Source organism: Staurois parvus, unplaced genomic scaffold (genome assembly GCF_062004578.1).
Source record: "Staurois parvus isolate SC_StPar_1 unplaced genomic scaffold, SC_StPar_1.0 ptg000081l, whole genome shotgun sequence".
In the NCBI taxonomy this organism is placed as follows: Eukaryota; Metazoa; Chordata; class Amphibia; order Anura; family Ranidae; genus Staurois; species Staurois parvus.
The window spans coordinates 12,887,311-12,900,059 of NW_028317877.1; the positions used below are offsets into that span (position 1 = coordinate 12,887,311).

Consider the following 12,749-nt stretch of genomic DNA (forward strand, 5'->3'; position numbering starts at 1 on the left):
TCCCCTCAAATTTTTGTGTATGTGTACACTGTCTGTGGCACATGCACAATACAGTGCATACACTTGGGGGTCTATTTCTAAAACATTTACTGAATGAATGTCACACACATTGATGCAGTCTGCACAAATTTAGCAGCACTATCGCAAATAGATTGGCTAAATGGTTAGCACTTCCGCCTGGCAGTACTAAGGTCGTTGGTTTGAATCCCAACCACAGCACCACCTGCCTGGAGTTTGCATGTTCTCCCTGTGCCTGTGTGGGTTTCCTCCCACACTCCAAAGACATGCTGGTAGGTTAATTGGATCCTGTCTATATTGACCCTAGTATGTGTATGTATGAGTGTAAGCTAGGGACCTTAGATTGTACACCCCTTGAGGGTTAGGGACTGATGTGAATTTACAATATACAGTATATGTAAAGTGTTGCATAAATGAAATCTAGTGATCAAACTGGGGTATAGTCCTCATTGAGAAAATACACCACATTTTGGCTACTAGATGGAACTGAAGGTCACAGGAATTAACCACTTGCCCTCCAGAGGATTTACCCCCCCCCCCCTGACTAGGCCATTTTTTGCGTAATGGCGCTGCGTTACTTTAACTGATAATTGTGCGGTCATACAACCCAAATGAAATTTACATTTGTTTTTTTTTCCCACAAATAGTGCTTTCTTTTGGTGATATTTGATCACCTGTGCGTTTTTTTTTTTTTTTTTTTTTTTTTTTGTTTGGTTTTTTTTTTTTTTGCGCTATTAAAAAAAAGAGCCTGACAATTTTGAGAACCTTTTTTTACTTTTTTGCTATTTAAACGTCCAGTTTAAGAAAGCTGCTTTGCATGGCTATGCAGAGCCATGCAAAACAGAGTGCTGGAGTTGACGGGAGAGAACTGTGTGTTTACTTTTTACCTATGTTTACTTACAGTTCTCTCCCTCCATCAGTAATGCTCCTCTATGACCGGGTGTCGGTGAGTAATCCCTGACCGTGACCCAGTGATTGACAGCCAAACCTGCGAATATCCCTACCCGGAAATGCAAAATCAAGTGTGTGTATGTATGTATGTATGTGTGTATATATATGTGTGTGTGTGTGTGTGTGTGTGTGTGTGTGTGTGTGTATATGTATATATATATGTGTATGTGATTTTGCTGCCCTGTAGCAGTATAACTGCTATAGGGTGGACTGGAAGCGGTTAATCTAGTACAACAATGATGACCAAAATTCCTGCATCCTGCACAAATGTGTGTGAAATTCCTCCAATTATTTATTTTAACTATTTTTTTCCATCTGTAAAATGCTAAGTATGAAACCAGGTGCAAAGGAAAAAAATGTATCTCTTGCATGTAAGCTTGTAAATGACATGATCACTGGCCTTCCATGAGCTGAAAAAAGATGCGTGCCTAATGGATATGTTTAGCAAGTACATTCCTATTACTAAGGGACCCAGTTTTAAATCAGCGGTAAGGCCTCCTCCAATCACGGAGTATTCTCTACAAGGTTGTTCTCAGAACACTCTGTAGGGCACCACACTCTTTACACTGTCACTAACTGTTACAAGCTGATAAGCATGTTTATACACTCTCCATTTTATGTATTTTATACAGGTGACATCATGGCAACTACCTTCTACTTGTGTCTCATTACTGCACTTTTTCTACCTGTCTTTGATTCAATGATGACCGGTGGATGGACAAAACGTGATCCTGGTGACCCAAAAATTCAAGAGCTTGCCAATTTTGCAGTTAACAAATACAACAAACAATCAAACTATATTTATTCATACACACTGAGTAACATCATCTCTGCTAAATCTCAGGTAACGCACCTAATGCCTTTTTTAAAACAAACTTAAAAGTTAACTAATTAAGCATTAATTATTAGTGAAAGTAAAAGTCACATTTTGGTAATGCATGTAATATTAACCACTTGCCTACCGGCACTTATACCCCCTTCCTTACCAGGCCAATTTGCAGCGCTATTGCACTTTGAATGACAATTGCGTGGCCATGCAACATTATACCCATATGAAATTTTTATAATTTTTTTTTCTCACAAATAGAGCTTTCTTTTGGTGTTATTTAATCCCTTCTGAGTGTGTTTTACTTTTTGCGCTATAAACAAAAAGAGAAAACATTTTGAAGAAAAAAAAGTTTTTGTTTCTCTTATAAAATTTTGCAAACAGTTAATTTTTCTCCTTCACTGATGTGCGCTGATGAGGCTGCACTGATGAGGTGGCACTGATGGGTACTGCTAGTTGGCACTGTCTGGTGGCACTACTGGGCACTTGTGGGCGGCACTGCTAGGCACCAATCATCAGGGCACTGATCATCAGTGCCCTGATGATCGGTGCCGATCCCTGCTCTGACAACTGCGGCTGGCAACTAGTTAACAAAAAAAATCACAGGCTTCAAGGGCATTGCTCTCTCCTTCATAGTGTTTTTTTGTTTTTTGTTTTTTTTTGTAAAAGTTAGTTAGGAATAGAGATCTACAAACAAAGAACGACTGACTAGAATATATACCGTTGTGTTCAGAATAATAGCACTGTGTTTGAAAAAAGGGAATAAAGCTCAAAATCCTTCTAGTAGCTTTTATTTCCATACACACAAATGCATTGGGAACACTACACATTCTATTCCAAATCAAAAAAATAAAGAAAAGTGAATATTAGACTGTTCAAAAAAATAGCAGTGTTTGTATTCTTCTTTACAAACTCAAACATTCACTATATAAACTGAAAAATGTTTGAAGATTTTGCTTTCCTTTGAATCACTTAATTAATATTTAGTTATATAAGCACTGTTTCTGAGAACTGCTGTACATCTGTGTTGCATGGAGTCAACCAACTTCTGGCACCTGTGAACAGGTATTCCAGCCCAGGATGATTGGACTGCATTCCACAGTTCTTATCTATTTCTTGGTTTTGCCTCAGAAACTGCATTTTTGATGTCACCCCACAAGTTTTCTATTGGATTAAGATCCGGGGATTGGGCTGGCCACTCCATAACGTCAATGTTCGTCTGGAACCAAGATGTTGCACGTTTACTGGTGTGTTTGGGGTCGTTGTCTTGTTGGAACACCTATTTCAAGGGCATTTCCTCTTCAGCATAAGGCAGCATGGCCTCTTCAAGTATTCTGATGTATTCAAACTGATCCATGATCCCTGGTATGCGATAAATAGGCCCAACACCGTAGTATGAGAAACATCCCCATATCATGATGCTTGCGCAACCATGCTTCACTGTCTTCACAGTGTACTGTGGCTTGAATTCAGTGTTTGGGGGTCGTCTGACAAACTGTCTCCGGCCACTAGACCCAAAAAGAACAATCTTACTTTCATCAGTCCACAAAATGTTGCGCCATTTCTCTTTAGTCCAGTCAATGTGCTCTTTGGCAAATTGTAACCTCTTCAGCACATGTCTCTTTTCAACAGTGGGACTTTAACGAGCATGTACAACATTTGCTGCCCTCCTTCCTTAAATAAGGGCAATAATTGCCACCTGTTTTTCAAAGATAGAATGACCTCACTAATAGAACTCCACACTGCTATTTTTTTGAACATGCCCCTTTCAATTAGTGATTCAATTACACAGAATCAGCAGCATGCATGTCATGACTGTTGGGTCCGTTGGATTTCTATTACTCTTCTACACCTGCTAGTAAACTATTTGCCATGTAGAAATATAATTTCCAGCAAAAACAGTGATTGATCAGGTTAGTGATGTCTGACTGCTATTATTTTGAACACAACTGTATATTTGATTTTCATTATTTCATTTTTAAGTGTACCTGTCATGGAAGAAGTAAAGAAATTTCCAAAGCAGACCTTCTTTAAATACTGTATGTTGTCATACTGAGCCTTTGCTTCAATTTCTCAACAATCTGGCCTAAAGTATAATGATCAGGAAAGTCAGAAATTGTTTAAGTTGACCTTCACCCTCATCTTTCACTTTCCACAACTTTACTATTACATGGTTGGATATTTTTTTTTTTTTTTTTTTTTTGGAGGGGGGGTACCTTTCTAGCTTTCCAGTAGGTCTTGGATGGCCACCTTTTTTGGCTTTGTTACCTAAGTTACTGACGTGTATCCCCGGAGGCTTCTGGTCATTCTCTACTGCACTGTGCATGTGTTGAGCAATGTTCGTTGCAGTGCACATACTCCACAATGAGTTGTCAGGGGCTATCTCAAAGATCTAGAAAGACAGCTGGCCTTTTGATGACATCAGGAAAGAAGATGGTGGTGCAGAGCATTGGCACACACCGAGCAACCATGCATTAGCTGGGTGTGTGGTTTTTTTTTTTTTTTTTTTTTTTTTTTTAGGACAACCCAACTGTACATTAAGAGGGGGGAAAAAAAATTAAAAAGAGAAGCGAAGTTCCTTTTTAACTTGTTAGGGATACCAAAGCAATGTCAACATGTAGGAAGGCACAGTCTGTATCCTCCACTGCAGGTGGCACTCGACTGCAGCGGCAATGCAGATGTGAGAGGAAGTTGAGAGAAACTGGGTTTTTCTGTGATTTCCTTGGTTACACGGGGCAGTGGATGCTCATGTCCTCTGTGACCCTGGTGGCCATCTTGGGTCAGGTACAGTATATTTAAGACTTTGGCTGCTGGATTTGGCACACTTTTTATGCAAGTGGCTAGTATAGGGACAGGTTCCTCATCTGTCAGGGACAGTGATGAGTGATAGGGAAAAGGTTCCACTGGCGTAGGGAGAGAGCAGGGGCTATGTCAACCTTCTCTGGATGCCTCCCCTTTGGGTTGGACCGAGCAGGCCACACTCTGCTCCTTGTGGCAGACCTTGTTGGCATCCCTGAGTCTTCAGATTGCTGTCTCTATGCTGAACAGTTGAAGTGGCACCGAGTGGGTGAGCTTTCCCACTGGGCCTGTTTGTACTAATGAACTACTTTTATAATACAACATGCAAATCGGAACTCCATGAGCTTACTGTCCACCACAGCACGCTGCACCTACCCAACAAGCATGATTTTTGGAATGCAGGTTCAGCATTAGTATTCTCCATGATTCTGCTCTACCAAACTTTTTCTTTTGTTTATTTTTATGCAGTATGTATTATACAGGCTTTTGTTCACAGGATCTAGAAAATGCCATACTTTACTATGTTCTCCCTAGATTATAAATATACATTTTCTTATAAAAAGAGGTCATATGAGTAGCCCCCAAAACTTGAAAATATATAAATACATAAAAATTCCAATATAGAGATCACTGAAAGTACCTCTCCTATTTTTATAAAGAAGTTATCATATGTTTACCTGTACAAATAGTGAGGATATTGTAAGTACTGTACACGTAGCATGTTGGTTTACCTAAACTACCTTAGTTTGCCTAAAGCATTTGCAATAAATTTTCTGTACTTTCCTTCAGTTACACTTGTTTGAAAGTAAAGGACACTGGGGCTTACTCCTATAGAAAAAGGTCAGAGCCTGGATGCCTTTCCAACAATTAGGCATTCAACCAGATAGATGATGATCTAACACTTCTTAATTTCTGTGGGAGCCAATGAAAGATGTTAAGGCTATGTTCACATAGATGTTTAAATAGGACAAGTCCCAAGCACTGCCAAACCCCTGATCTGAAATAACATGCCCCTGATCTGAAATAATGTGCCAAGCTGAAAAGCTCAGTAGGCATGTCCACTTTGTCACATTAGGCTTTCTTTTGTAAAGGCCCAAATATTGTGTGCACAGATTTCCTTTGCTTCCCCAACCAGAACATTTTGGACCATGTTGGAGCAATGCCTGAACAATGGCGTTCTGCATGCAGCACCTGTCTGATCAGAAATGTAATATTGACTCCAGATACCACTGATTTCCCCTTTAGATCCGGTCAGGCATGACAAAGTTGTTGCCTGAACACCTCACCTATTATATATATACTATAACAGTAATTGTTAATGTGAAAAGTACTTCTTTTTTTTTTTTTTTTTTTCCAAGATTTTACTTTTAGTATCTGCAAAATCACAGTGATGTCCACAAATCAATCTACTCCCCATCCTGCTGGCTAATTTGCCTACCTAAATAAGTTTTTTTTAATTTTTTTTTTTTTTTTAAAGAACATCCTGTATAAGGCTTTTAGTTGGAAATAAAAACCTTATTTTATAACCTCATTATAAACTGACAAATGGAGAGATGTTAAAAAAAAAAAAAAAATGTTATGGTTTGCTGCAACCCCTATTGTCACTTTTTCTGGGCAGCTTGGTCTGCATGTAAACGGAGAGGAAATGAAGGAAAAAAAAAACATTTTTTACGAGGTTAAAACAGTCAAAAAGTAATCCATCACAGGTTGCTTTTCAGAGTAGCTGCAAGCACTGCTTAATGTGTAAACTTAGCCTTAGGGGAGCTTTGAATGTTTGTAAACACAGGCAAGAGGGAAGAATGCAGCAAATTAAAAGGGAAGGTTTTAAAATGCCATTGACAACTTATGATTGTGGGATTTTTTTTTTTAAAGGTATAAAAATGAAAGGTAAATATCAACAATCCCAAACTTATTTTTTACTATATAATAGGAAAAAACATACACCCAGTAGTTTATAAGCTCTATCTGTCTTAAAAGAACAATATCAAATGAATTTGGGTAAAGTGTTACATGACCAAGTAATTGTCAAACTATTACAACACTGAGAAATGGCCTGGTAATGAAGGGGTATATACAGGTACCCAAGTAGTTAATGATGGTTACTACAAACCAATGTATTCACTAGGAGGGGTATCTCAGATACATATCAGTCAGGACTTGGAAAAGTTCTCTTCTTACTACACTGTTCAAGAAAATTTAAAGGAACACTTTTTAATAAAAGTATAACATCAACTCAAACTCCTGGGGTATTGATCTGGTCAGTTAAGTAGCAGAGGGGGTTGTTAATCAGTTTCAGCTGTGTTGGTGTTAATGAAATTAACAGGTGCACTAGATGAGAAATAATGACACGACCGCCAAAACAGGAATGGTTTTACAAGTGGAGACCACTGACCTTTTTATCCCTACTAATCTTTTCTGACTGTTTCACTAGTTTTGAATTTTGGCTAAGGTCAGTGTCACTACTGGTAGCATGAGGTGATACCTGGACCCTACAGAGGTTGCACAGGCAGTCCAACTCCTCCAGGATGGCATAATCAATATGTGCCATTGCCAGAAGGTTTGCTGTGTCTCCCAGCACAGTCTCAAGAGCTTGGAGGAGATTCCAGGAGACAAGCAGTTACTCTAGGAGAGCTGTACAGGGCCATAAAGGGTCTTAATCCATCAGCAGGACTGGTATCTGCTCCTTTGTGCAAGGAGGAACAGGATGAGCACTGCCAGAGCCCTACAAAATGACCTCCAGCAGGCCACTGATGTGAATGTCTCTGACCAAACAATCAGAAACAGACTTCATGAGGGAGGGCTGAGGGCCCGACATCCTCTATTGGGCCCTGTGCTCACTGCCAGCACCATAGAGCTTGATTGGCATTTGCCATTGAACACCAGAATTTGGCAGGGCTGCCACTGGTGCCCTGTGCTTTTCACAGATGAGAGCAGGTTCACCGTGAGCACATGTGACAGATGTGAAAGTGCCTGAAGAAGCCTCGGAGAATGTTATGCTGCCTGTAACATCGTTCAGCATGACCGTTTTGGTGGTGGGTCAGTGATGATCTGGGGAGGCATATCCATGGAGGGATGCACAGACCTCTACAGGATAGACAATGGCACCATGTCTGCCATTAGGTATCTGGATGAAATCCTTGGACCCATTATCAGACCCTACACTGGTGCAGTGGGTCCTGGGTTCCTCCTGGTATACGACAATGCCCGGCCTCATGTGGTGAGAGTATGCAGACAGTTCCTGAAGGATGAAGGAATTGATACAACTGAATGGCCTCCATGCTCGCCTGACCTAAATCCAATAGAACACCTCTGGGATTTCATGTTTCGGTCCATCCAACGCCACTAGGTTGCACCTCAGACTGTCCAGGAGCTCAGTGATGCCCTGGTCCAGATCTGGGAGGAAATACCACAGGACACCATCCGTCGTGTCATTAGGAGCATGCCCTGACATTGTCAGGCATGCATACAAGTACGGGCCATACAAACTGAGTACCATTTTTTTGAGTTGCTGCAATGAAATTTCAGCAAAATGGAATAGCCTGCTGCATCATTTTCTACTTTGATTTTTGGGGTGTCTTTGAATTCAGTCCTCTGTAGGTTGATAATTTTCATTTCCATCAAATGATGGGGCATCCTTACATTCAAAACACATTACCCAGTCCATATCCGTATATATATTGGCATGATATTTTTCAACATTAAGATCTGATGTGTTTTCAAAGTGTTCCTTTAATTTTTTTAAGCAATGTATAATGTTACAAAATACTGACCTATGTGATCCAGTCATGTGCAATTCAGCATTTAAACAGCAAGTGATGGCATTAAGTTTTGTTCTCTGTTTTTCTCTTTTCATAGAATCTTTGAAATTGCTTTCTTTGTAAGCTTGAGGCATACATGCAAAGGAAATTCAAACGTTGACTACCATTACAGTCATAGGCTACCATCTTGTGGTAATATGAATTACTACATTAAAGCATATCTATACCCAGAAACAGAAATGTACCATATGACAGCTTACCATAGATGTGATGGCTGCATTAGATTTTTTCCATGCTTTTTACCTGGTAATGCTGCAAATAACTTACTACTTGGCCATTGATGTCTACAATTTTTTTCCACTGTACGCCATGGGTTTTACTCAAGCTGAGCTTCTATACCAACCAACTTTCTGAGATAAGGAGGAACTTTTTTTTTTTTTTTTTTTTTTTTTTAGTGTAAGGTATGTAGGCAAAAGGACACATTCCTCTGAGTTATGTGGACCATGAAAAAGTGATTTGGAAAAAATAATTGGTTTAACCCACATTTTTGGGTTTTTTTCTCCACTACTTTTCTCCTTTTTTTACTGATTTTTCAAACAAATTCAGTAATTTAGTGGTTGGATGTATGTTTTACTGCAGTCTAACTCTCCTGGAAACTAGTACATTCTTTTATAGAGGTATATCTATCTATCCATTCAGTCATATCCGACCCTTGGCGATTGCATGGACCGTCACTCGTAAGCGACTTTTTCCTTGAATTCTCTTAGCAATTATTTTACAGGGTAGGTTGCCAGGTCTTTGCCCAACCCCTACCATGCAGGAGATCCCACATGGCCAGGGATGATAGAGGTATATACATCAGACCAAAAAGAGGTACACATGAGGAGGAAAGAGGGATGAATCTATTTGGTTTAAAGAGGAACAGTCCCTCCAAAAAATGGACAGATGGGAGCCATGGGCTTCAAACACGCCTGCCTTTTGTGCATCTCCATTAAATAGTGAATAGTAGTTTACAAAATAAAATATTGTTTTGTTTTTGTTTTTTTTGTGCTTTCTTTTCAGCTTGCATAAAATTGACAAGAACACATCAAGATGAACAGTTATTTTCTGTACTTGCTGAATGCCCTTCTGCATTCTTCTTGCCAGTGCTCATCTCCAAGTGCTTGGAGTCGGAGTCAAGCACTGGCTATCCATGCAGCCATCTTTTTGCTAGCTGTGTTGATGAAGAGCCATGGGGGTGGGGGGTGGGGGGTGTTAGGTGTCCTGTCTGACCACATAGCTTGCCTTCCACAGCAGGTAGGAAGGACAAAGTACTACATGATTACTAATTTAAAGTGTTACTAAACCCAGGACCCTGCATTCACTATATCTGGTCTCCCATAGTACATTGAGCATGGAAATGCAATTATTTTAGTAAATATAAACTGCTATTATTTTAGTAAATATAAACTACTAAACTTTTCTCATCAAAAGTTAGAGCAGTCTTTTGACTTCTATCAGTGTCCAGCAGAACACTGGTTAAGGCTTGTAGGAGGAGTTTTCATTCTCCCCGATTGTCCTGTAAGGCTGCCGGACCCCTGACCTCTGTCTAGACAGTGATGTTTGGCCCTGTGCTGATCACATGCACTCTCCCAAGAAAAAAACTTTAGCAATAGACCCCAAACTGAGCATGTGCAGATGGCCCCCAAGGCTCTGTTCTATCAGCAGGTGGACTGGGGACTGTGAAAGAAGGGGAGGATCAGAGAAGCCAAGATCAAACATCCTTTTTACACAATGCAGAGGATTAACCCTTAGGTTTCTCAGGGAGTATAACAAGCATGCTTTGCTGCATATACAGACTGATTGTATTGTTGTGGGTTTGATAACATTTTAAGTGAAAATAAACAAGACCTCTTCTTTAGTGTGGTGTGTGGGGTTTTTTTTTCTCTTTTTTTAAAGGCTTTTTTGAGTGTGGGCAAGGACATGGGCCCCATGATCCCCTATTGCCCAGGGGCCCCATGAGTTTCCAGTCCGCCCCTGCTAATGCAGCCATCACATCTGAGGACTCTTAAATTATATTACATTTTTAGAGGTTTAGATACATTTTTAAATACATACATCGATCCCTCCCCATGTTTGCTAGTATGTATCCAGCTGCAAGTGTGGGCCAGTTGGTAAATATGTGTGTGTTATTTACACAAAAACGAATATACAGTATTTGAAGCTACTCCCCATTTAGCAGTATGTGTATGTGGTCTTTCTACTGTCTTTATATTCTGTAATTACTATTTACTTCTTTTTGTCATAGGTTGTTGCAGGAGAAAATGTTGACATAACAGTGGACATTGGTCAAACTGATTGCAGAAAACATTATTCTGAAAATGGTAATGCTCAAGCCTGTAATCCGAACCAGCCAATTGGAAACAAGGTATTTCACATTCTTCCCCAATCACTAAAAGGCTAATGAATGCACTGCATTATATAAAAGCATGGCCCCCACCTCTTGTATCCCACATGCCTCCTGTGCCTGTATTTCTGCCAGTAACATATATGTGGCTGACTGCCAGTAACACATTGTCATGTGTATATAAAAGGGTATAGACTGGTGCCCTGTCTGCCAATGCCCTCCTATTGGACTGTCGTCATTGCTTCACAGGGCTGAGATTGAGCTCTGCAGTCACTTTTGCAGCAGTTGTTTTCTTACCCCGGGTCACAATCCTGTGCAATGTCCTTTTTTGTCTCCTTTCAGTCAGTTGACCATGTCGACTGCACTTATGCAGACGTTTTCCCGGAAACTGCATATGCCATCATAACCTTTGATACTGTTCCTCGGGACCAGGCAAATTAGCATCTTCACAGAGGCACCAATAATTTGCCCTCTTTTGAAGCTCAGTAGGCTTTGACATGACTCCGCATTACTAGCAGCACACGTAGTGAATGACAAGAGTGAGGCTTCCCACCTGTTGGCTAGGTGTCTCATCACACAGCGGAAGCAAAATAGTGTTACATCACTTCCGTTTTCATTGAAAAACAAGTCATCACTTTCACACCTGCACATCATGTAGTGTTTACAATTTTTTTTTATTTTTTGGTCTAACCACTGTACTTGTCAACTTTACTATAATCTAAAATCTCCCTTTCCTTTTTTAAAAGGGGTGTGGGCAGCAATGCCAATAAACTGTGGCAAAACAGAGGTGATAAACAATGCATACAAAACACAACTTTCAAATTGAATACTATCAGAATCACATATAACAACCCTTATATGGGGTACCCAACAACCCGTTGCAAGGGCAAAGGCCCTGAAGGGTGCTGTAACTATGAGAGATATACACAGAGGCTATAAAGACACAGCACCTTCTTATCGCCATCCCACTGACCAGTAGTGGAAATTTGGCAGTACTGGGGTGCAAAGTCAACATAGGAACACTTTAACCACTTGTCCTCCTGAGGATTTACCCCCCCCCCCTCCCCTCCCGACCAGGCCATTTTTTGCATTTATGACACTGCGCGCTACTTTAATTGGCAATCGTGCAGTCATCCAACGTTGCACCCAAATTAAATTTACGTCCTTCCTTTTTTTTTTTTTTTTTTTTGCACTATAAAAAAAAAAAAACTGACAATTTTGAGAGGAAAAAAAACAATATCTTTGACTTTATGCTATTAAATACGACCAGTAAGAAAAATGTCAAAAATCTAATTTTCGTCATAAATTGTAGGCCAACATGTGTTCCGTTACTTGTCTTTGCTAAAAAAAAAAAAAAAAAATCCCAATACGTGTAAATTAATTGGTTTACGTGAAAGTTTTATAGCGTTTACAAAGCAGGGTGCCCGAGCTGACAGTTATTACTGTTGTAATTCCTACACCGTTCACCTGATTTGGATGTAAATACCCTCAAATTAAAGCTGACAGTCTGCAGTTAAAGCACCTCTTGTTCGTTTCATTTCAAATCCATTGTGGTGGTGTATAGAGCCAAAAATGTTAGAATTGTGTCGATGTCCCAATATTTATGGACCTGACTGTATATTTAATATTTATCACAACATATTCAGCCCAGCCTGCAGATGCTCTCTTCCACTCTCGCATGAGGATCTCCCTCCCACTGCTGCCAATGGCAATTCGGGTCACTAGGCCGCATCGTCACACTGATTTTGATAGAGTGCCTGCAGTACCCTCCCCTCTGTGGTGACGAGCCGTCATGTGCCCCACTCCCTGCTCTGATTGGCCCCAGTAGAGCGCACTTTGAGTCCGCCCTTTGGTGGGTTTGGTCGAGACTCCCTGGATCCAGGGGTTCCTATTGGTCCCTGGTGGAGCGCACCCATTGCTGCTCTTCCGAGCCAGGTCCTCATGGAGGGGGGCGGTCCTGGCTTCTGCTGGAATGCACAAGCCTGCAGATCCACAGCAGACATGTGGGCGT

At 40.5% G+C, this 12,749-nt stretch overlaps 1 protein-coding gene across 3 annotated transcripts in view; it reads left to right on the forward strand.

Annotated features, from left to right (window-relative positions):
* LOC149468693 (U7-hexatoxin-Hi1a-like) overlaps positions 1 to 12,749 on the forward strand; it is a 69,030-nt gene that overhangs the window by 31,076 nt on the left and 25,205 nt on the right. For all 3 annotated transcript variants that reach the window (XM_089669788.1, XM_089669789.1, XM_089669790.1), the window contains 2 exons: positions 1,602 to 1,813; positions 10,640 to 10,759. In XM_089669788.1, coding sequence (XP_089525914.1) covers positions 1,610 to 1,813; positions 10,640 to 10,759 — 324 coding nt within the window. In that variant the 5' untranslated portion in view covers positions 1,602 to 1,609. The remainder of the gene's footprint in view (positions 1 to 1,601; positions 1,814 to 10,639; positions 10,760 to 12,749) is intronic.